This window comes from Panicum virgatum, chromosome 3K (assembly GCF_016808335.1).
Source record: "Panicum virgatum strain AP13 chromosome 3K, P.virgatum_v5, whole genome shotgun sequence".
Lineage (NCBI taxonomy): Eukaryota > Viridiplantae > Streptophyta > Magnoliopsida > Poales > Poaceae > Panicum > Panicum virgatum.
This window is the reverse complement of record NC_053138.1, coordinates 17,710,192-17,732,090: the sequence shown is the minus strand read 5'-3', so window position 1 is coordinate 17,732,090 and position 21,899 is coordinate 17,710,192. Positions and strand designations below refer to the sequence as shown.

At 47.1% G+C, this 21,899-nt stretch overlaps 2 protein-coding genes across 7 annotated transcripts; both read right to left on the bottom strand.

Annotated features, from left to right (window-relative positions):
* Positions 1–106: 106 nt before the first annotated feature.
* On the bottom strand, positions 107–7,753 carry LOC120698018. Of its 3 annotated transcripts, none has more exons than XM_039981455.1 (4): positions 7,187–7,742; positions 6,978–7,053; positions 6,795–6,869; positions 107–655 (listed from the first exon to the last, which is right to left on the bottom strand). In XM_039981455.1, the coding sequence occupies exons 1-4, from the start codon at positions 7,418–7,420 to the stop codon at positions 519–521; spliced, it is 522 nt and encodes a 173-aa protein (XP_039837389.1). In that variant the 5' UTR covers positions 7,421–7,742; the 3' UTR covers positions 107–518. The 3 variants fall into 3 exon arrangements, with proteins under 3 accessions (XP_039837389.1, XP_039837391.1, XP_039837388.1); XM_039981454.1 differs by lacking the exon at positions 107–655 and adding an exon at positions 1,766–2,649 and having other exon boundaries at positions 6,583–6,869; positions 7,187–7,753; XM_039981457.1 differs by lacking the exon at positions 6,795–6,869 and having other exon boundaries at positions 7,187–7,730.
* Positions 7,754–8,689: 936 nt separating this feature from the next.
* Positions 8,690–14,210, bottom strand: LOC120698015 (protein MLN51 homolog). 4 transcript variants are annotated; one of them, XM_039981451.1, is made up of 11 exons: positions 13,553–14,210; positions 12,390–12,492; positions 11,905–12,311; positions 11,117–11,808; positions 10,493–10,607; positions 10,110–10,232; positions 9,958–10,010; positions 9,788–9,833; positions 9,522–9,693; positions 9,209–9,344; positions 8,690–9,118 (listed from the first exon to the last, which is right to left on the bottom strand). In XM_039981451.1, exons 1-9 carry the CDS (start codon positions 14,044–14,046, stop codon positions 9,666–9,668), a joined length of 2,061 nt encoding a protein of 686 aa, XP_039837385.1. In that variant the 5' UTR covers positions 14,047–14,210; the 3' UTR covers positions 8,690–9,118; positions 9,209–9,344; positions 9,522–9,665. The 4 variants fall into 4 exon arrangements, with proteins under 4 accessions (XP_039837385.1, XP_039837382.1, XP_039837383.1 ...); XM_039981449.1 differs by having other exon boundaries at positions 8,704–9,118; positions 9,209–9,291; XM_039981450.1 differs by having other exon boundaries at positions 8,710–9,118; positions 9,209–9,320.
* Between the last annotated feature and the right edge of the window lie 7,689 nt (positions 14,211–21,899).

The window sequence follows — 21,899 nt, the reverse complement described above, 5'->3', positions numbered from 1 at the left end:
ACGACCATACCATTTTACTTCTTTGAGCCTTGTGACACAAGTATACCAGCAACACCAGTACAGAGCGCGCCCTACAACCGTCCCACTCAGCCTTTTTTTTTTTTTGAGGATAAGGTAGCTTCATTAATCAGCAAAGATGATTACAATCCTGCTCAAGCAGTTCTTGTACACAGGTTGGGAATTCACGATGCCACACCCCAAATCTCACCGTACTAGAGACCTGCCTAGCAACTTCATGTGCTACCTTATTACATTCTCTTCCAGCATGAGACATAGAAAAATCCTGAAAGAAACGACTAAGTTCCTTCACCTCTTGCAACACTGGCATGATCATCGATAAAAGCCTTGAGGAAACGCTGCGGCCTGCAGGCGCGATAAAAGCGACAGTCTTGGCGCGAGGCGAGAGCTCGCCGTATGTATCTGCTGCTGCGGGTTCAGGCCGTGCGTGTGAGGAGAGAGCTGCCGTGCGTACACGAATGCCATTGCCACCATCTTCAGAAGGAAAGGATGGATCTCGGTCAGGTGCGCTGGGGCCCGGCCATCCAGAGCTGCGCGAACTTGACCTTGGAGACGCTCTGCAGCACCTCGAAGGGCGTCACGTCCCCCTTCACCACCACCTTCTTGCTCTCCAGGTCCACCTCGAACCATGTCCCGCCTGCAGGCACCAACAGACGAAGATGATAAGTAGTAACACTGTTGCCATTTCTTCAGAGATCGATCCGATCTCTTCCGGATAAAGCCTAGTAGAGTAGTAAACGTTTAACAGGGGAGTGTGGATTTTGGCTGTGTTTAGATGAAACGCAAAAAAAATTTGCGATGGAATCTTAATAATTTGAAGTACTAAATGAAGTCTATTTATAAATTTTTTTCACATATGGGTTGTAAATCGCGAGACGAATCTAATGAAGCTAATTAATTCATGATTAATTTATAATTAGCGGATGGTTACTGTAGCATCACTGTTGTAAATTATGGATTAAATAGGCTCATTAGATTCGTCTCGCGATTTACAGCCCATCCATGTAAAAAATTTTGTAAATAGACTTTATTTAGCACTCCATACATGTGTCCAAATATTTAATGTGATGTTTTTTTTGTGTTTACGGGATTTACGTGTTGTGATCTAAACAGCGCCTTTGTGCGCATGGGTCAGGTGCCCACCCATCAATCGTTCCGTTCATTTCAAGAGATGCTGTCAGATTCGTGCTACGTGATGTGTATCCTCCATGCATTTAAATTAATCAGCATGCATTTACTCTGTAACTCAATTTTGTTTGTGAGATATAAAAATAACAAAATTCTAATAAATTATCTGGACAGCTTATTGGTTTGAAATTTGTTATTTTTATATCTTACAAACGAAGTTGAGTTTGGATGGGATATTTTACAAGCTTGTGTATCATCATATCATCTACATGTGTGATTTTTTCGTGAATTTAGATGACTTTTTTGCTATGATTTACACGGATTTTTAAAAAGATTGTGATTTCCACCAGATATGTTCTCATTATGTTTTCGCTCTTATTCAACCATCGCGAATGTTCTGACACTGACAGCGACCATAGAAATATATCCAGCTTGAACCAAAATCATGGGATATATCCTTTTTGGCGCCCCGCGCCATGCAACCATGAATATACAAAATTTATGTTTTCTTAGTTCTTATAACAAAAAAAACCGATGTGCTTGCCCCCCCCCCCCCCCGGGAAAAGTTGACGATAAGTACATTTACCAGAGGCGTAAAAAAACAGCTAGAATGTTCAAGGACCAAAATCCAAAAGCTTTCTGACGGGAGGCCCCGAAACCATCTAGGGTGTGCTTTTTTTTGGTTGGATATACAAATTAATGAGTTTGCCATATTATTTGAATTAATGAGTGTTGTCCAATAGTCCTTGAATTCATGTGCGTGATTCGAAAGTGCGCTTCCTTGCACAGTACTCACGCGGCCACTACGTCCTGTTAAAAAGATACAAACCCCAGCTACCATCTGAAAAGTGAACCTCTGTGCACACGCTACGCGCGCCCCCCTCCATAGGTGATCGGTAGGCCGGTAGTATTTAGGACTCCAAAATCGCTAGTTAGCCACTGTGATGATCCTCGGTTATCTTTACAGGTGCCAACGAGTTGGACTTTGTGCACCTAGCCCCGTGCGCACAGAATATTTTTCCTTAACAGGGTGCGCTGCGCTCTGAAGAATATCTTTTGGCAAATGGGGGCAGTGGATGTGTGATGCTGCGAGGCAATTCAGATTCAGACATGTGCGCAGGAGGCAGGACGAGCATGTGCCTCGCGGCGTCGCGGGGGAACAGGGCAAGGGGGCTACCGCGCGCTACAGTGCCATTGACAGATCAGCGAGCGGCGACGAGGCGAGAGTTGCAGTGAGCGCTTGGGGCCCCGTCCCCAACCCCAATCGACCGATGGCCAATGGGCAATGGCGAGCACGCGACGCGATTTTATCGCTGACGAGACCACGAACTGGTGACCCTGTGACTTCGCGGGAGCAGCGGCCAGCAGCGTTGGTACTGGATGGTACAGTGATGCGGAAACCGGGCTCGATGGTCGCCCGACTCGCCGTACCAGATACCGTGCGTCATCAGCCTCGACTGGTACGGGTTTTTTCCCCAGTGGACATCACGGAAGAAGAAAGATGTCGTCGGTAACTCTGGACTAGGGTACCTCTTTTGCTGTGCCAAGACTCACGTAGTTATCCATAACTACGCCCTAAAGAGCTGAACAGCCGGACCCCTGGGGTCCGACACCATCTCACCGGACCAACGGTCCCGGACCCGCTTTCTGCTAGGACGAGTCCGGTATCACCATGTGTCCCGGAGAACGGAGCGCTCAGCCAAGACAGCCGGACCTCCCACCGGGTCCCGGACTCCCAAATACTATCCGGACCCCTCAGCGGAGAGGGAACAGACACCCCGCCTGGAGGGGGGTTCGGAAACGCCAAGTGTCCGCAGGCGCAGGTACGCGCGCGGCTGCCAAGTTTCATCGGAAAGACTTGCCCACCTACCGCATTCAATGCGGGAGGTGTTAAGTGCGCTCTACCACAGCAGAGTCCGAGGAGACTTTTGCCAGACTGTACTGTTGGTCGCGCGTTACCAAGGTGCACAGTCCAGCCGCTGGCGCCACTCACACCACGCGCGTCAGTCTGTTACGCCAGATAGACACAACGACTCGGCGATGGAGTATCATAATGCCTACGCGGTAGACCCAACAGTCTACGCCGCAACCTACACTACATCAACGGGCGCCTCGCCGATGGGACAGGAGAAGACCCCCCTCGGTCAGAGAGTCTACAGGACGATGAAGCGTATCCGGCAAGAGATTCTCCATCACTGTAGCACCATTAGTGTCTATTCAATATAGTATACATCCTTGTTGGGCCCACCTATCGGGGTCCAACGCCTGTGTACACGTCATCCTTGCTCTATAAAAGGGAGACGCCCGTTAGAGAAGGACTCAGGTCCAAAAGAACCCCCGTGGGCAGAGGATAGACTCATTCATACGAAGTGCAATATACCAAAAGTGGACCAAACAGTGGATGTAGTGTATTACGCTCCGGCGGCCCGAACCACTCTAAATCCGTGTGTTCTTGCGTTCTTGCCCCCGAGCTAGATCGGCCTAATAGCTTGGCACTTCCCCGAGTACTCCCCCTCGGGGGAATAGGCGGGTGCGTTCCACCACCCGGCTGTGGGTACCCCCAAAAAGCCCACGATATTTGGCGCCGTCCGTGGGGAGCGTACAAGCGTTGGCTAGATCTCCAGGCTTCTGAGGCTGAGCTCATCCTCTGCAACGGCGACGTGAAGATGAAGAGAGGCATGGCGGCATCTACGCCGCATGCCACAGCGCCGAGGCAGCGGTGCCCTCGGTGCGGCGGTGCACGACAGCGGCGTCTGCTGTGCGTCGCCACTGCGACACCTCAGAGCCGACGCGGTGGTGCGCAGTGGAGACGCCCGCTGTACGTCACCCTACAACACCTCTGTGTCGGCTCAAGGTTTTCTCTCAAGCAACCACCAGGACTCCCCTGCGGCGACATGGCGTCGGCTCAAGGCTCTCTCTCAATATGAAGCCTGGAGCCGACCGCTGTGGCCCGGGGGAAGTTTACCGCCGTCTCCTCCCTCGCCAGGACCGAGTCTCTCTCGGTGCTGCTGCAGACGGGATCCCGCCACCAAGCGCGGGGCCTAATGCCATCACCAAGGTCGAGCCGGCGAACGACCGCCCTTCTCCACGCTCCGTGCTCATCCAAATGAGCACCCAGCTCGTGATGAGCAATCATCGGGCTGGCTTCCGGCGGCAGACGGCGGCGGCTGGGCCACTCCCATTCAAAGCCAAAGAATTCGTCTCCATACTACCTAGGCATATGACAATTCTTAGGCAGGGAAAGGCCCCCCCGAGCTCCCGAGGTGATGCTGGATGATGCAGTTCAGGCACATCCAGGATGCCTTCGCCTCCGATGACTGTGGAGAACTCAAGGGTGGCGATTCCACTCTGGATGGGAATGTGCATGCCTTACAAAAGGCGGCCGTAGGTTACCCCCAGATAGGACTAAGAGAGTACATCGTTATAATAACATGGCGCCTATGTGTGGTCTGGAGCGGTAAAGGTCCGCCCTTATAAACCCGATCTCTGGCTTCATCGCACAAACAGACAACGCCAGCAAGTGGTCCAGAGCGGTAGAGGTCCAGCCTCGTAATCCCGACCTCTGATGTACACCACGATAACCACAATAAAGGAGAATTGCTTTCTCAAGTCTATCTGAACTTTACCTTGGTTACACTTATCCGTTGGGGTTTAACTGTGTCTTTCTCCCAAATGGAGTTTTTTTTCTTTAGTTACTAACGATCCAAGTTAAGTTGCTGGCTTGTGGTCAGGTGGGGACACCCCTTCTAGCTGGAAGGCAGTTCGGACCCCTAGGGACCTGCTCAGGAGAAGTTGTGCTCGTATCCTGGGGTAGAGAAGCTCCGCGTAGCTTAGCGTGGTAATGTACCCTAAGCCTACGTACTTCACTGCCCTGTTACGAGTCCCCTATTATCTGAGACTGCTGTCCCTAGAGGTCCCGGGCTCCTTTCTAGTATAAGGCTTGGTTTCCTACACCTTGCTGCAAGGACCGGTGGCATAATTCATGGGATCGTCAGCAACGACTTCAAGTCCACTCCAGTGGCCCGCTCCGGCGGAGACCGCTCGCCACGGTCGTCCAAGTCCACTCCGGTGGCCCGCTCCGGCGGAGACCGCTCGCCACGGTCGCCACAGCCAGGTTCGGGGAAATAATTCTCGCTCCCTGAGCGGTCCGAGGTCCATGTAGCCGCTTGGCTTGGTTCCGTACCCCAAGCCTACACCTTCGCCGTCCTATGGAAAGCGCTCTAGTACCTGAATCTGGCAACAAGTGCTACGGCCTAGAAGGGGTCCGGAGCACCCGCTCTCGACATGGGCACGCCAACGCAATCAGCATTGTGTCACGATAATGGCCCCACCTACGGGTTCGTACCTCCCCCGAGGTGGGCCCGGGGGGCCACTGTCGGTACCTCTGGACTAGGGTACCCCCTCTTGCTGTGCCAAGACTTACGTAGTTATCCATAACTATGCCCTAAAGAGCTGAACAGCCGGGCCCCTGGGGTCCGACACCATCTCACCGGACCAACGGTCCCGGACCCGCTTTCCGCTAGGACGGGTCTGATATCACCATGTGTCCCGGAGAACGGAGCGCTCAGCCAAGACAGCCGGACCTCCCACCGGGTCCCGGACCCCCAAATACTATCCGGACCCCTCAGCGGAGAGGGAACAGACACCCCACCTGGAGGGGGGTCCCGGAAACGCCACGTGTCCGCAGGCGCAGGTACGCGCGCGACTGCCAAGGTTCATCGGAAAGACTTGCCCACCTACTACATTCAATGCGGGAGGTGTTAAGTGCGCTCTACCACAGCAGAGCCCGAGGAGACTTTTGCCAGACTGTACTGTTGGTCACGCGTTACCAAGGTGCACAGTCCAGCCGCTGGCGCCACTCACACCACGTGCGTCAGTCTGCTACGCCAGATAGACACAACGACTCGGCGACAGAGTATCATAACGCCTACGCGGTAGACCCAAGAGTCTACGCCGCAACCTACACTACCTCAACGGGCGCCTCGCCGATGGGACAGGAGAAGACCCCCCTCGGTCAGAGAGTCTACAGGACGATGAAGCGTATCCGGCAAGAGATTATCCATCACTGTAGCACCATTAGTGTCTATTCAGTATAGTATACATTCTTGTTGGGCCCACCTGTCGGGGTCCAACGCCTGTGTACACGTCCTCCTTGCTCTATAAAAGAGAGACGTCCGTTAGAGAAGGACTCAGGTCAAAAAAACCCCGTGGGTAGAGGATAGACTCATTCATACTAAGTGCAATATACCACACAGTGGATGTAGGGTATTACGCTCCGGCGGCCCGAACCACTTTAAATCCGTGTGTTCTTGCATTCTTGTCCCCGAGCTAGATCGGCCTAATAGCTTGGCACTTCCCCGAGTACTCCCCCTCGGGGGAATAGGCGTGTGCGTTCCGCCACCTGGCTGTGGGTACCCCAAAAAGCCCACGACATATGTCTGCAGCCTACACCGTTTATGCAGCAGTTGGAGACGAATAGAAGACATGGGATGAGGTATGGTCTGCAGGGACGAAAGGTATGGTCTTGCATTGGTTCGAAATGGGTGAAGAAATTTGGCTGTTCCAATGCAAATAAAATGGCAGCAGGCTCAGAGAAAACAAGGGAGAGGGGACATGTGCACACCGAAAAGGGACTGTGGTTTTGTTACCTGACAAGTGACGAGAATAGCATAACTTTGGCATGAACCTGGAGCTCAGTTCGGTTTGACTGGCAACTAAAGCGACTTTGGTGGTAGTAGAGTAGAGCCCTTGCAAGTTGCATTGCAGTTAACAAGGAGATTTAAACTTCACAAAAAAAAAAGCTAATAAGGAGATGGAGATTGGTATTGTACCTTCCATCTTGGAGATGTGCTTGTGAACCTTCTTGGCGCAGCCGTTGCAGTGCATGGACACCCTCAGCTCTACCGTCTGCATCAAACATCAAGCGTATAGCAAGAGCGAGAAAAACACACCAGACAATGCGATGGTGCAACAAGCACTCGGTTGTGAGTTGTGACATTGCCACACTGCAACTCATGGCGGTGGAGAAGCACTGAAGTACCTTGGGCTGCAGGTGGAAGCCGAGCGTCCTGGTACCGTCGACGAGGTCCCTGAGCCGCAGCACCTGGTCTTGCAGCTGCTGCCGGCGGCGACCGCTCGCCACCAGCGCCTCCCTCTCGACGGCCGCGTCCTCCTCGTCGTCCAGCGCGCGGACGCACACGCAGCCTCCCGCGCACTGCAGGGAGGAGGAGAAGCAGTCCAGGACCCTGCCGATGCGCAGCCGCCGCCGCCTCATCGCCGCCGTGCCCTTCACTTCTTCCTAACCCCTCCCGCTCCCACGCTCTACTACTATCTATATACAAGCAAGGCAGGCAAAGGCGTCGACGATCTCTTAACGTGGATGGGAGAAGATCTAGCTAGCCACTTATGCGCAAGGCAAATGAAGGCGGGGTGCAGCGGCCATGGGCGCCACCTCTGGGCTCTGCGGCAAGAGATCAGCGAGAGGCTGGTACGCCGTACGCGAGGAGTAGGTCAGTGACTAGACCTACCCCTACGAGGTACCAGCAGTGCCTGCTCGATAAGTGGTAGGGCTCGTCTTGCGATCGGCTTACGGGCGAAGGGATTAAGGGCGACAGCTAATTTTGCAGCTGAGAAACCCCCCAAAGGAGACAAGCTGCCGAGCTCTCCATGTGACAATGTGCCTGCATAGTTGTTCGACCAGTAGATGACAATGTCTTGGGGGAAAGCTCAATCATTGGTTCTAAAGAGCGATCATGCAAGTGAAAGGCCACGTCGCCCATTGGCTGGCCGGATTGTCTGTTAAGATCCAAGCACCAGAAGCGAAGAAGGTGCTGGTCCTGCTTCAAAGCAACGGCATAGTCGCATAGACAAGGCTTGATGATGTGGGGGGATCGGAGGCCTGAGGACGCGCACCGGTCTGGGCACTGGGCGCGCACAATCCTGTTGGATTTGCCAGCGATACGGGATCCAGGTTATTAGCACGATAAAACGTTGAAACATTGGAGAGCAGATTTCGTCTTGTAAACGTTTAAACGAACATTTAAACGTCATGACAAATAATATAGAAAAATATCAATATAAATAATCAATTCACATAATATACGAAGTTTAATATCAAACAACCAATGTAGGTTCACATAATAATAGTTCCAAAATAACATGTTCACAACCAAAGCAATCAAGCAAACAAAATAGAATAGTAGAATGACAAGTCCACAAGCACCCTAATTTCACGAGAAAAAACGACCATGCAAGCGTCATTTAATCGAATTTCACGAGATAAAACGCCAAAACGCCTAAAACGAACGTTTAAACGACGTTTTACGTGATTTTGGCAAAACGTTCAAGCGTTTCAAAATCGACGTTTTCACGACGTTTTAATAACCAGGTACGGGATGGCTCTGTTCGTTGTGCATTCGTTGGAGTAATGCAAAGGCCGTACATGCACTGAACTCAATCAAAGCCTGATGCTTGCATTGGCTCAAATTTAACGTGCATTAAAAAAGCATGCATGCTTCCGTGACCGACACTGAGCTTATTCAAAGAAAAAAAACAAGGGGAGCATGTTCCAAAAGTGTCATTATCCAAAAAAAAAAACGAGCGACAAATCTCCAGAATGCCAAGTGCCTAAAGTTGCAGGCATCCCAACAGAACGTTCAAGCACCATTAATCATGCCACTATGTTATTAGCTACTAAAAGTCTAAAACGCAATATTGTCGTAGAAAATATTGAACCCAGTGGGTCGGATAACAAGTTTACAGGTACATAGAGTCATAGACACAATGGATGCAAGTCGGTCGAGTCCTATTCCTATGAACCAAGAAGGCAGGCACGAGCATGCACAAACCCAAGTACCAAGAGACACGAGCTTTACAGAACAGAGACCTCTCATGATTTCCAGCATGACCATCACACTTACAACAAATGTGACGAACACTTGACAATGTGATGTAGTGCCATGTACAATGTCACCTAACAAAAGACGCCAAGGTCAGATAATGTTCGCTTGCATAAGGATCAAGAACTAAAACACTTGAAATGCCGACAATGTGACAAACTCACCTAATAATGTAACAACCCCAGTCCATAAGAATAGTCACAGCAAATGACCATAGTGAGGGTTTGGAGACCTTCAGCTGTCAAGCCTACACATGTGTGTCGACTTCGTCAGAATCTGTAACAACAGCGTGGATAAACACTGAAAGCAGATCATAAGCTCCTTGAGTCTAATATCTAAACTAACAAAAATATTATCTCAGACCAGGTGCTTCACTACTTCACTGAGATTTAACTGTGAACAGAAAGATATACAGCAGAAATTTTCAGAAGTCAAATCATTACAGGATCTGAGGCTGTGCAATAGAAGCAGATTTACCTGGCATTTTGGGATACAAGATAGCCCAAAGTGCTAGACATCAGACAGTGAAATATTGCAAGGACTCAGGAAGGCCTGAATCTTGCACAGGTCTTAGACCCAGAGCAGACAGAGTCCTCTCATTAATTACCACCATCACTATGTTCATTGGCCAAAGTTCATCTCCGAATATCTTCAGCAAAAAGTGCAATGTTGTCAACACATAGTATTAAAGCAGAGAGCATACAACTAGCACATCGCATACAGTTTGTTATTTATTAACGTACCGACGAGGTTTATTTTGGCGTTGACTGGGTTCATCACCTGCAACCTCTGCAAAAGGGGAAGGCATCAAAACATTTCTAGGACACAAGTGAGGCAAAGCTACAAATATAACTTAAAATAAATACTGGTGCTGAATCGTCAAGTAGAGTAAAATGGAATCTAGATCTATTACCTGTTATATCTTGAGACTTCAACAGAGAAGAGGCGTTACTTGCACTAGGATCTCTGCATGAATGATGAGGCAGAACCATCCTCCTTTAATAACATTAAATTGAAATCCATAAATTGCATATTGCGCCACATTAGAGCATTAGACCAACATACCTGATAGAAACTGATGAAGATGCTTGTTCAGATGTTCGGGGGTAATAGTTTCCATCCACAGCTATATAAGGTGAACCATAAGGTGCTCCTAGGGCTCCGGAGGCACCGGTCAATATTGGTAGCCTTATGTCATTAGAATATATATAAAAAAAGAGTTAGTACTTAGGTATATGCTAAATAAAAGTACAGTATCAGAACATTCAACTGATAAATACAATGACATCACTCAGTTTGAGCAAGCAGTATGTAAATGTGCAATAAAAAATAAGATTGCTTCACCACCCTAATATGAATTTACAAAGATACTTCACATGGTTAATATCAGTACTTACTCCCCCCATCAACATATAAAGAATGCCAACTTAATACAATAAAGCCCTTACCAAGTCATCTGAGAATTGCTGAGACCAAGTTGTTGTTGAGACACAAATCCTGGCAGAGCCATACCAATTGAAGGAACACCAGGCCCAACTGGACGCTGACCTCCAAACTGCATAACTGTATGGAAGAAACGAGTTCATAGTTGGATTGATGAAGCATATGCAGCATATGCATAAATTAAGTATGGAGAGGAGATGGTAAGCAACTGAATGATATATTAGTACCCATTTACAAGGAAATGATAACCTGATCACATAACACCATGGAATTGACCTAAGATCTGGCAGTAAATGTTTTTTTTTTGAACTTTGTAGCTTGTCACAAGATTGAAAACTCAATTCACTCCACTTATACGGTTATACCATTATTATGTACATAAAAATTTGGTTTCTTTTTTTTTGGCTCAAGTAGTTCATTTCTTTGATATGCTTCAGAGACACAAAACTGGTACAGGTCAAACGAAATTCATGTTATTCTCCCTATAATTCACAGTAGACTGTGCCTAGTATCAATTATTAAGAAGTAAAGTCTTTCATATGTTTATATTTTATTCTTCTATCCTAATCCATGTTAGAATTTATCACTCATGTTATTAAACTTATATTATATTGAATGACAATACAAACCTGGCAGCAGTGCTGGGGTACCATGGAAATTTTGATCACCAAGCGTAAGGCCCATTGCCCCTGTAGTGCCAAGAACATGAGCTCCACCATAGAGAAAAGAAGTACGCTCTTCTCCTTGGTCACCAGGCTGCCCCTTAACTGTTAATCGAGAATCAAATTTGTTTGATCCGCTGGGTGAAGAAATTTCCGTGTCATCACTCAAAACTGTTGATGTAGGTTGTACAGGTGAAATTTTATTGCTATTGCTGAATCTTGCAGCAAACATCTGGGCAGGCATCCTGGGCGCTGACTGTGTAGGTGATTGAACCGGATTTTGTTGAACTGGACGTGCAGGCTGAACATAATCTCTGTTGGCTTGATTAGTGTCTATAGGAAATGGACCATTTGATGACAATGCAACCGGATGCAATGCGGGTCTATTCATTCCCTTCATAGCAGCTTCAACATGCCCAACTGATGGAACAAAGGCCTTCCCTCTCAATAAGGTACTACTAAGTTGTGCATTGCTTCCTTGACTAACTGAGAATTCTTGACTGGATGACCGCGAAGGGTAAAATGGTGGTGAAGCCGAATTCAAGTTTGAGGCAATGGTTTGCTTAATTGGATGAGCTTGTTCTGGTCGAGAATTTGATGTTTGGGCTTGGTTTTGTCCCAAGTTGGTATTTGATGAAGTGTCTTCAAGACTCTGAGATCTGAAATGTGATATAACATAAACAATGCCACCATTAGTCGTATATATAATATGAAAAGGTGATAAGATACAAGACTGCTAAAAAAAGATGACTCACTTATTATTTTGCATTGAAGATGTATCAGTTGTACTTCTCAAACGTGGTTGATAACGCTTGGAGCCTCTTCCTCGAGCTACTCTTGGTGCATTCTTTTGACTTTTACCATCACCATAGTAAGCGCGAGATTCTTTGGGAACAATGTCATTATTTCTGCCATTATCATAGGGAGCACGAGATGGTTTTGAAACTCTGTTCTTCCCATTATCGTACAAAGCATATCGAGCATTCTTGGTGTTCTCATGGTAAGAATGAGAGTCCTTTGGAACATAGCTGTAGTTCTTGCTACTATCATGATAGTACGTTCGAGTTCTGTTGCCTCTGAAATTACCACGGCTAATATCACGAGTTCTACCACCAGGTCCACCACCACGTCCTCTAAAGCGACCTCCCTGGTTTCTTTTTGGCTGAAAGTACAGTTGAAGAAACAGCAACTTGTTAAGGAAAGATGCATGCATAAATACAAAAGAAGCCATAACACTTACATTTTCACCATGAAAATCATGCAAATCCATCTCATCAAATCTGTCATGGACCCAGGCTTGATCGTCCTTAGGACTCCACAACTTTCTACTGTTCACTATCCTCCTACATGGGCAAGACAGAATTATTAAACATTGATCAAAATCTCAATCATACATATCAAGCTTATATGACCGTGCATCACATCAACATTCCATATGTCAAGGTAGAACATTCATGCAAACAAAACTAAAGTTCTCTAGTCTGGCTAGACAGAACACAGTTCATTCACCGGCTGGGCCACCTTTTTTTTTCAAAAAAGAATGTTACAATATATAAAGTATCATTTTTTAAATGTTACAATAATGATATAAAAAATCCACAAGAAAAATCATGTAGATGCCTCCTGTGCCTACTTCTAGAAACATTTTTCCAAAGTTCACATTCAGAACTTCATTAATATCATCCTTACCATGCACATTAAATTATTAATTACTGTGCTAAGAGCTAGAATGATGCATGATATATTTCCATTGGTTAAACGCAAGACACATGGTTTCAATTCCCAGCTTCACATCACATTTACCTTGTTTCATAGTTACTCTTGTATGTTTTCACGCTAACTCTAGAAGTCTAGATCACTATATAAAAGTTCTTTAATGCCGCATCATGACTCAACTTTTTGCTCCATGTTCTTTATATGGGAAATTTTTGCTCCATGTTTCTATAAAATAACGATATGTCATAAGTAACGGTTGTGCATGCACAAGTTATGGCCACCGGTCCAATCGATCAAGCTCAACATGCATGGTACAGCGCATACTCTTTTTTTTTTAGGAAAAGTACAGCGCATACTCTTGCTATTTTCATGTCCTAAGTAAATGCATGGAACCTAAATAAGTCAGCTTTATCATATGTTTTTTTAACAAACTGGAATAACATTTCTTGTAATCCTTTTGCATTTTCACAATATTACTCATTGGTCAACATAATGCAGTCTTTGGATAACCTCAGATGGAACAAATTGAAACGGGTTGTAGTTAGCTGCAGCTGAAGTAGGCTAACAAAGCAAGTAACAGTGTAACTAAGTAAACTAACAAGTGCATATCATGGTCCAATTATCATATCAATGTGGAAATAATACTAGCAGGATAAGCAACAAAATTGAAGGAGGAAAGGCCAGAACCTTTGACGTCCACGTCCACGGCCACGGCCCTCCTGGAAGCGGTCATCGTGCATGTAGAAGGCGCCGCTCGTCGGCACGGCGTAGGGCTCGTTCCCCTTCTTCTCCTCCTCCCCTGGCGCTGCCTCATCCACCTTTCCAACTTCCCCGCCCCCCGCCTCGCCCTCCTCCTGCCCCGCTGCGGCCACCGCCTCGGAAGCCACCCTCCGCCCTCCCCCACCCCCTTCCTCGAACTCCTCGTACATCTCCTCCTCGTATTCCTCGTACTCCTCCTCGCCATCGTCGTAGGCGCCAACATCGTACACCTCGGGGGCGCCCTGCCCGTCGGAATCCGCGTCGGATCCGGCCTTCCTCCGCCTCAAGGGCGTTCCCCCGTCCTCGTCGTCCTCCTCCCCCTCGTCATCGCTCGCCGCATCACGCCGCCGCAGGGCGGGCAGGGGCTCATCGTCGAGGTCGCTCTCGTACTCCTCCGCCTCCGCCTTCTCCCTGTCGGCCATTGTTGGGAATCAAGAGATCGCAAGGTGGATCACGCGATTTCGGCGAGGGAATTAGGGCAGGGTGAAGGATTCGACGGAATTTGGACGGTTCGAGAGGCTTCCGTCTGTTCTGCTTCTTGCGTTCTTGCGGGTGGTTTGCTATCCACGGGAGGAGAGGTTGGATGTGAGATTAAAAAAGATTTAAAACCATTGGACTGTCCAAATCCTCCTCGAATTGAAAATGTCCTTCCTGGACACTGGGCGTCTTTTTTATTTTTGTATTTTTCAAAAAAAAATTACAGAAATATATTTTTATTTTAGGTTTTACAGTTCTATATCCCTACCGCCCAGCAGGGGGCCGGCAGGGGCCTACCGCCCGGCAGGTGGGCAGTAGGGACCTATATGCAAATAAAAATAATTTTTTTTACGCAGAGGTCCTTGTAGGGAGCCTGCCGCCCCCCTGCCGGGCGGCAGGCCCCCTACCGCCCCACGAAGGAAAACTGATCATTGAAGATAACTCCTCCATTCTAACCAATTAGTTTTTTTCCATTTCGCGGATTTTTTAGGATTTGAGTTGGTTAGCCTCTGAGACGGCGAGTTCGAATCGAGGCTGTGCGCGGGCCATTCTCTTGAGCGGATGTCGATTAAGGTCCCCATCTGTACGGTGCCGTCTCGTAATTGCTCTCCCGTTGCATTATCGTGGCATTGGTGGCAGGGGCTGGGAACTGTGCGGTGGTACCTGACGTGGCTTCCGAGTCGGGTTTGGCCGGCCGCGGTGTCCTCATTCGCTGTTCCTGATGGATACATGCATATATACCTTGCTTGCGATACCTTCTCACTATTCCTGTCGATACCCGGCTGCTGCTGATGTAGAGGTGATCTCTCTCTCTGTGTGTGTGGAAAATTAGTAGGCACATCTGAACATTGATGTGCCTGGTCTCATCCCCTGGCGAGAGAGAAGGTGTGCATGTTCGTAGCAGCAGAGGATTGGGAACTGTAGGGCAAGTTTGCTGCGGTTCCGGTTGGGGTTTTGTCAGGCAGTGTGAGAGCTAGCCTTATGATTGATGGATCCTTCTCGCTCTCATTTGTTTATCTGTTTGTATATGCAGTCATGTCTGAATTTTCGATTACATGCTTTGCCATTGAGAATTTGAGAATGCAATTTGTCAATTGACCGGATATTTATATGAAAATGGACTGCTAATGAGTGGGCGAGTGGAAATGATGATGAGCCTCTTTAAAGGACTTTGCCTCCTGCAATATTACGTACACATTATGTACAGGTGCCGACCGCGCCCCTCCTGCAATATTATGTACATAATGTACAGGTGCTGTATTTACAATATTATTTCCATTTCTGATACTTAATGATTGTAATTAGCTATACATATGTTGAATAAATTCTCTTTCATAGGAGGACGTCACGGCCAACAAGGGGCTCTCGGTATTGCAACCCCTCGTAGGAGGGGCAAGGAGGCACCACCTCAAGACATCGTCAGCAATGAGTCCGAGGAGATATCAAGCTCAGAGGATGCAGATCCTAACTATCTGACTCCCTTTGCGCCATTACTGACGATGCATCCTGTGCATGGGAAGTCATTATCAGGACGTGCCCACAAATGGCTAATTGTTTTATTCTGTCTACATTTAAATTGTAGAATTATGTAACTCAGTGCCCACATTCACTTGTATACCTAGGTGTATCTATTCAAGATTATCAGTGTGGTGTTATTTTAGGTCTGTAATACCGTGGAGATCAATTTTTTTAAATGATAGATGTTTTGGCCTTGATTTCCTTATAAGAAGCTAAACTCGGCTTAGCACTTCTTTACTATGTTTGCTCTCCAAGTTGTTGTTATGTTTTATTTTCATACTCTTTTCAGTTATCAGGAGTCGCGCCATTTATCTTGGCGTGACTAGTTAGCAAAAATTTGGTCTGGGCCAAATCTGGTCGGGGTCAAAGGTTGGCGCGACTTCTCACTGAGCCGCGCCGCTAGAAATGGTGTGACTCTTTGAAGAGTCGCGCCAAGACACTCGGCGTGACTCGTAAAGGAGTCACACCACACGGTAGCACTGACCAGATCTGGACTGGAGTAGTTACGTGCCAATTAGTCACGCCAAGGGAAATGGCCCGACTCCTTGCAAGACAAGATATTTGATTGTCAATCACAAGATTGTAGATATCACATTACTAGTTTGATAGGACATTACAATATACTCGATTGCACAAAGTGTCGTCTATTACATATCTAATAATAATAGTACCAATACATGACCACAAAGTGCACATTACAAGTTCCATGTGCAAAAAAAGACACTCTCTTCCACTTTTGGGCCTGGAGCTGCTCTGTCCACCGCTGGTGTTGTCCGTGGATGTGTTCGTCGCGGGTGATACTGATTATATAAGCACGTTCTTGAAGCAGCCTACAAATAAGCAAAGGAAAAACACGAGGAGTGAGGTGAATGTAGAGGTTTCTTACACAATATAATACTCTTTCCATGCCTACAATCATCTAAGAAAAGAAACACATAAGTTTAAATAAATCAGACATGTAAAAATATTGCTAATAATCTTACATCATTCAAGTACCATATTATAGACAGATTACATGGCTTCATTATTGAAGCGTCCCCTCATAAGAGAAGACTTAAAAGTGATACAATATCAGTCCCAGGAGGCTGATAACACTTTTATTACATCAGATGGTACATCACCGTATAACTCTACGCGGAAGTGGGCAGTGAAGCCCCACTATCGCGAGGATAACAACTAACACCCACACAACGATATTAACTATGAAGAGGGGATCGTCAGAGTCTTGCCCCATGCGGAACCTCCTACGGGTGACCCTAATCCACAGGCAAGGTTGGGTGCAGGACGGAACCTCTACTCGACATCTTCGGGAATGAAGTCTGGATCTCCCTCTGTAAAAATTAAGAATGGGGTGAGTACAAACGTACTCAGCAAGTCCAACCACACCCACGGAGGGGTATATACAGAATATAATGCACAGGATAAATCAAGAATAAGGCTAAGGTTTAATTTGCGGAAAGCTGATTTTTATGGAAGGGTTCATTAGAAAGAAAAGATTTTCAAAGCAAGTTTTCTTTGTACCGAATAACACATAATGTTGGCCCACACATGACCCAATTTTTAAGCTGCTACCGGACTCATCATCCGCCGTAGCACACGGCACAACTGCCGGACACATTCCCCAAAACAACTCATGCCAACCCGTCCCAAAATAAACACTAGTTATGTGACCACACCGTAACTCGCCCAGTACCTATTTGTAATTAGTGAAAAGGACCTGATTAGAATTCCGGGGAATGTTTGGGTTATTCTGGAAAAGGGTAGGGTTTTATTTATGAATAAGTTTATATAATGGAGGGTTTATTTGTAAATATAAAAAAGGATAGGGTTTAATTTGCAAAAGGCCAAAGGGTGGAAGGGTTCTTAAGCAAAATGGAAGAAGGGGAGGGGCTTAAGGGCAAAATAGCCCTTCATCCCCTTCCTCTCAACGCAGAACAGGGGAGGGGCGCTGGGTGCCGGCGGTGGCCCTCGCCGGTGGCCGGGATCAGGGGGAAAAGGAGAGGGGGAGGAGGGGGTCCGATTCCCCTACTCACCTCGGGCGGAGGTGGTCTGTGGAGGGCGGGCGACGGTGGCGGGCGGAGGTGGCCGGCTGTGGCCGTGGCGGCGGCGCTGGAAGCTTGGAAGGAGGGCTAGGGGCGGTGGTGGTCGGCGTTGTGGGGTTCGGGAGTGGCGCAGGGGTCCTTTTATAGGCCTAGTAAGGCGGTGGAGCTCGGCGGGGCGTGGATGGAGGCCGGGGAGCGGTGCGGGGCGCCTTAGTGGCGTTCGCCGTCGGGGAGTGGCGGTGCGAGCGGCGAGGGCGGGGCGCCGCACGTGGCTCGGCTCGCTGGCGGACGCAGAGCTCAGGCGTCGAGGCGGACACGGCGGTGCTGGGGTCGCGCAGAACACGCGTTGCGCACAGCATGCGCGCGTGGCGTGTGGGCAGGCGGCGAGGGGGCTCGGCGCCGAGCCGGGAGCGGCGAGTGACGCGGCGGGCGGTTCGGCCGCGCGAGCAGGGGCGCGCGCGTGCGCGTGGGGCGCGTGGAGGGGAGCATGGCGTGCGGGGCAGGCGAGCAGGGTGCCAGGGAGGGGAGGCCGGGAGCGGCGTGCGTGCGCGCGGGCGGCGCCGAGCGGAGCGGCGCTCGGGAGTGCACAGCAGAGGAGAGGAAGGAGAGAGAGGGAAGGAGGAAAAGAAAAAATGGAAAAGGAAAAGAAAAAGAAGAAATGGAGAAAAAGAAAAGGAAAGCAAAGAAAAAGGGGAAGGAGAGAGAAAGAAAAAGAGAGGGATGGCGGGGATCGCGGCGGCCGGTCGGGCGTGACGCAGCGGTCGGCGGTACGCGACGCGCGGAAAAAGAAAGAGACGAGACAGCGATTGATCTCGGGTGTCGGGGTAGAGATTTGACGGGACGGTTTCGGGGAAAAAGGGCTCAGGGGTTTAGGAAGGTTTGAACTCAACGATAAATTTTTTGAAAAGAAATATTTTAGCGCGTGATTTAATTCGGTAAATTTTTGGGATGTCACAATTATCATCAATTTATTATTAGCTAAGTCATCGGTGCAAGTAGAGTAGTGTTGGATCAAAAAAGAAACAAGGGAAATGGATTGTACCCCAATGTTCTAATTATAGTTCACTTTAGTTTTATTCTAAGTCAACTACTGTTACTTTGATGTTGGATCAAGTTTTTTATATAAATATATTAACACAAGATGGTACAAAATAACTACACTATCTAGACATATTTCATGAAGATTTAACTAACTAGATGTTGTAAATACTGGTTCATTCTTCTATAAACTTGATCATAATAAGTGAAATTTGACTTAGGACAAAATTAAAGTGAACTACAATTTAGAACGGGGTAGTAGTTCACAGACTTTGTTGCAGCTTAGTGCATTTGACTACACTTCGTGAGATGCAAATTGGCTGGGTACAATGAGACTATGAGAGTAGTACAGTAGTCACTTAATAAGGCACTAGCTATGTGATTGTTATCAGGTCAGAGTCATCGTAATTGGCAGTTATGTTGGCAAAGTAGAACAAGTAGTAGATTTCGACGATGCCGCACACAAGCATGATTCCAAGCACATAAAAATGTCATAAACCGGCGGGAGAGGAGAGCCATAGAAAGCAGGCGCGGCAACCTAAGGGTGGTCCCGAGCTCCGGGACAGTGGATGGTTGGCGAAGAGGGACATACCGGGAGCAGCAGGTGGGCCGAGGATGGGCACCGCCCTGCCTTGCGCCTGGGCGGGGGCTGGCACCCTCGCAGAGTACAGCGTGGTGGGGACGGACGGCACCAGCACGGCCGCAGGCCTGGCCTGCCGGTCGCGCGGAAGCGCATCAGGTGCCGCGCGGCCATTGTTGGGGACGAGAAGCACCGGCGCGGCCACGTTCAGGGACGGGCGACGGGTCCTGGGCGGCTACGGCTGGGGACGGATGGCGCCGGGCGTGCAGCGACGGCCATTGATGGGACGCCTTTGGATCTAGAGGCAGTGATGTAGATCGGCGAAATGGAAAAAAAATAATCGGTTAAAATGGAGGAGTTACCTTTAAGGATTGGTTTCCCTTCGTTTTCTCTTCGAATCGGGTGGAGGATGGAGTGGATCTAGAGGAGGAGAGAGAGGGGCGGCACCATGGAGGTCGGGTCGAGTGGGGAGCGGAGGAAAAAAGAATGGGAGGAGGAGGAAGAGAAGGCTGGTCGGATGGGGTCTATATTAGGCTGGGTCGCGCCACGGCGCATGGCGCGACTCAATCGCGCCAAAGCATGTGGCGCGACTCAGCCTTGCCACGTCAGGCCCGCTGGCACGCGTGTGCCAGCGTGGCAGCTCGGTCGCGCCGAAGCATGTGGCGTGACCCTTCAGGGAGTAACGCCACGGGGATTGACGCGACCAAAAGGGCTAGTTCTTAGAAATTTAGATCTACACGGGCTATTATTAAAATATTAGCTTAAAAAGGATTAAAATAAAAAAAATTCCTTGAAATCGGTCTAAGATTTTGTTTAGGTCACCTATGACTAAACTTTATTCCTGACTAAATTTTAGATGACTAAAAGATAACTAGATTTTAGTTCATATATGTTTGGATCTACGGACTAAATTTTAGATATAATATATGTAAAAAAATTATATAGGAGTGCTCTTTTTACTCTTGTATTATTCTATTGTTGTGTCTTTATGCGCAAAATGAGTGGTAGTTTGGTCTTTTCGCAGTTTATAGGTTGGTTTAGTCCAAACTATGTGGCTTTTGGTAACTTACAAACAAAGGCAATGTTTGGTTTCTACAGTAAAAATTTTGCGAAAAGAAATCTTGTATGCATGGAGTACTAAATATAGTTTATTTGCAAAAACCATTTTAGGGATGGTTGTAACTTTTCGTGACGAATCTAATGATGGTAATTAATTATGATTTGCTACAGTGATACTACAATAACTATACTCTAACCGTGTGGTCAAATGGCTCATTTAGGGATGCAAGTCCCATCTTTTTTGGGTCATTGGGTCGACCCAAAACTTGATAAAATGAACTAGAATGGCATGCTTCGTAATTAATTTGGGAGAGAAAATAAACTAAAATGAGAAACCCAAAAATACCAATGGGTGCCCACTTGCATCCCTAGACTCATTAGATTGGTCTCGCGTATTTACCAGAGGTCCTGCACATGGTTTTATAATTAGACTTTACTTAATACTCTAAATTAGTGGTCAAAGATGCAAAAAGTTTTCGCTAATTTTTTTCCACCCCAAACCAAACATGGCCTAAACTTTAGTTTGGTGGAACCAACCTAATTTGGACTAAACCAACCTACAAGCTGTGGAAAGACCAAACTAGCCCTCACTAATCATATTAAATGAGTGTCATGTATGATACTGAGTTAAAAAGAAGAGAATGGGGGAGAAGAAAAGATGTATCATCTAATCATCATGGATATCAGATTAAAAAAAACATCATGGATATCCAATACTCGAAAAACGTGTTAATATTTTGGGTCCACCCCATAGGCACATAAACCCGAGCACATGACAATTAATCGTATTGAATGAAATAGAAAACAATAATACGATATAATATGATTAGAGTACGATATCCTTATTTTACATATAAGCATAGTGACTATTCTACACCTAACAGTCAAATTACTAACCAAACCGACTAAAAATTACCAAACCGAATTATTGAGTCATGTTCAGTGAAAAGGTGTGTACGTAGTAGTTATTACTGAACAGTAATTAATTAGGTGTAGCTAAACCTAGAATATAAAATAGCACATGGGTTATAATTATATTTACTTCAAAAATTATTGGTCGTTACGAAAAAATAATTAACAATTTAACATTATTAGCCACTTACTTATTCCTCATGCAACATACCAAATAAATAGTACTAACGAGAAAATTATGCCTGTCGTTCTTTCAAGATTTCTATCCAGTTGTTTTATTTGGCAACTAAGAATTTGATGCGATGATGTTGGTATTTTTTAAAAAAGAAATATCTACACATAGTATACAGTTTTCGTAATTAGGTCATCAAAGTAGCATAATCCGTTCAGAGATTTATGGACATTAATTTGTAATGAGGCTTGGATCTTCGTATGCTATATCAAGATCTAGCTCACTAGGATCTTCATATGCTATATCAAGATGCAGAGATACATTTGTTTTTGACAAACAGGCATGATGTCTGGATATATAGTATTAAACTAAGAGGGAAAGATGCATGGTCATTGATTAGTGGCTAGACTTGGATTCTCTCATGCTGTTCCAAAGACTTATATACAAGGAATAGTAATTAGACATGATGGATTCCCG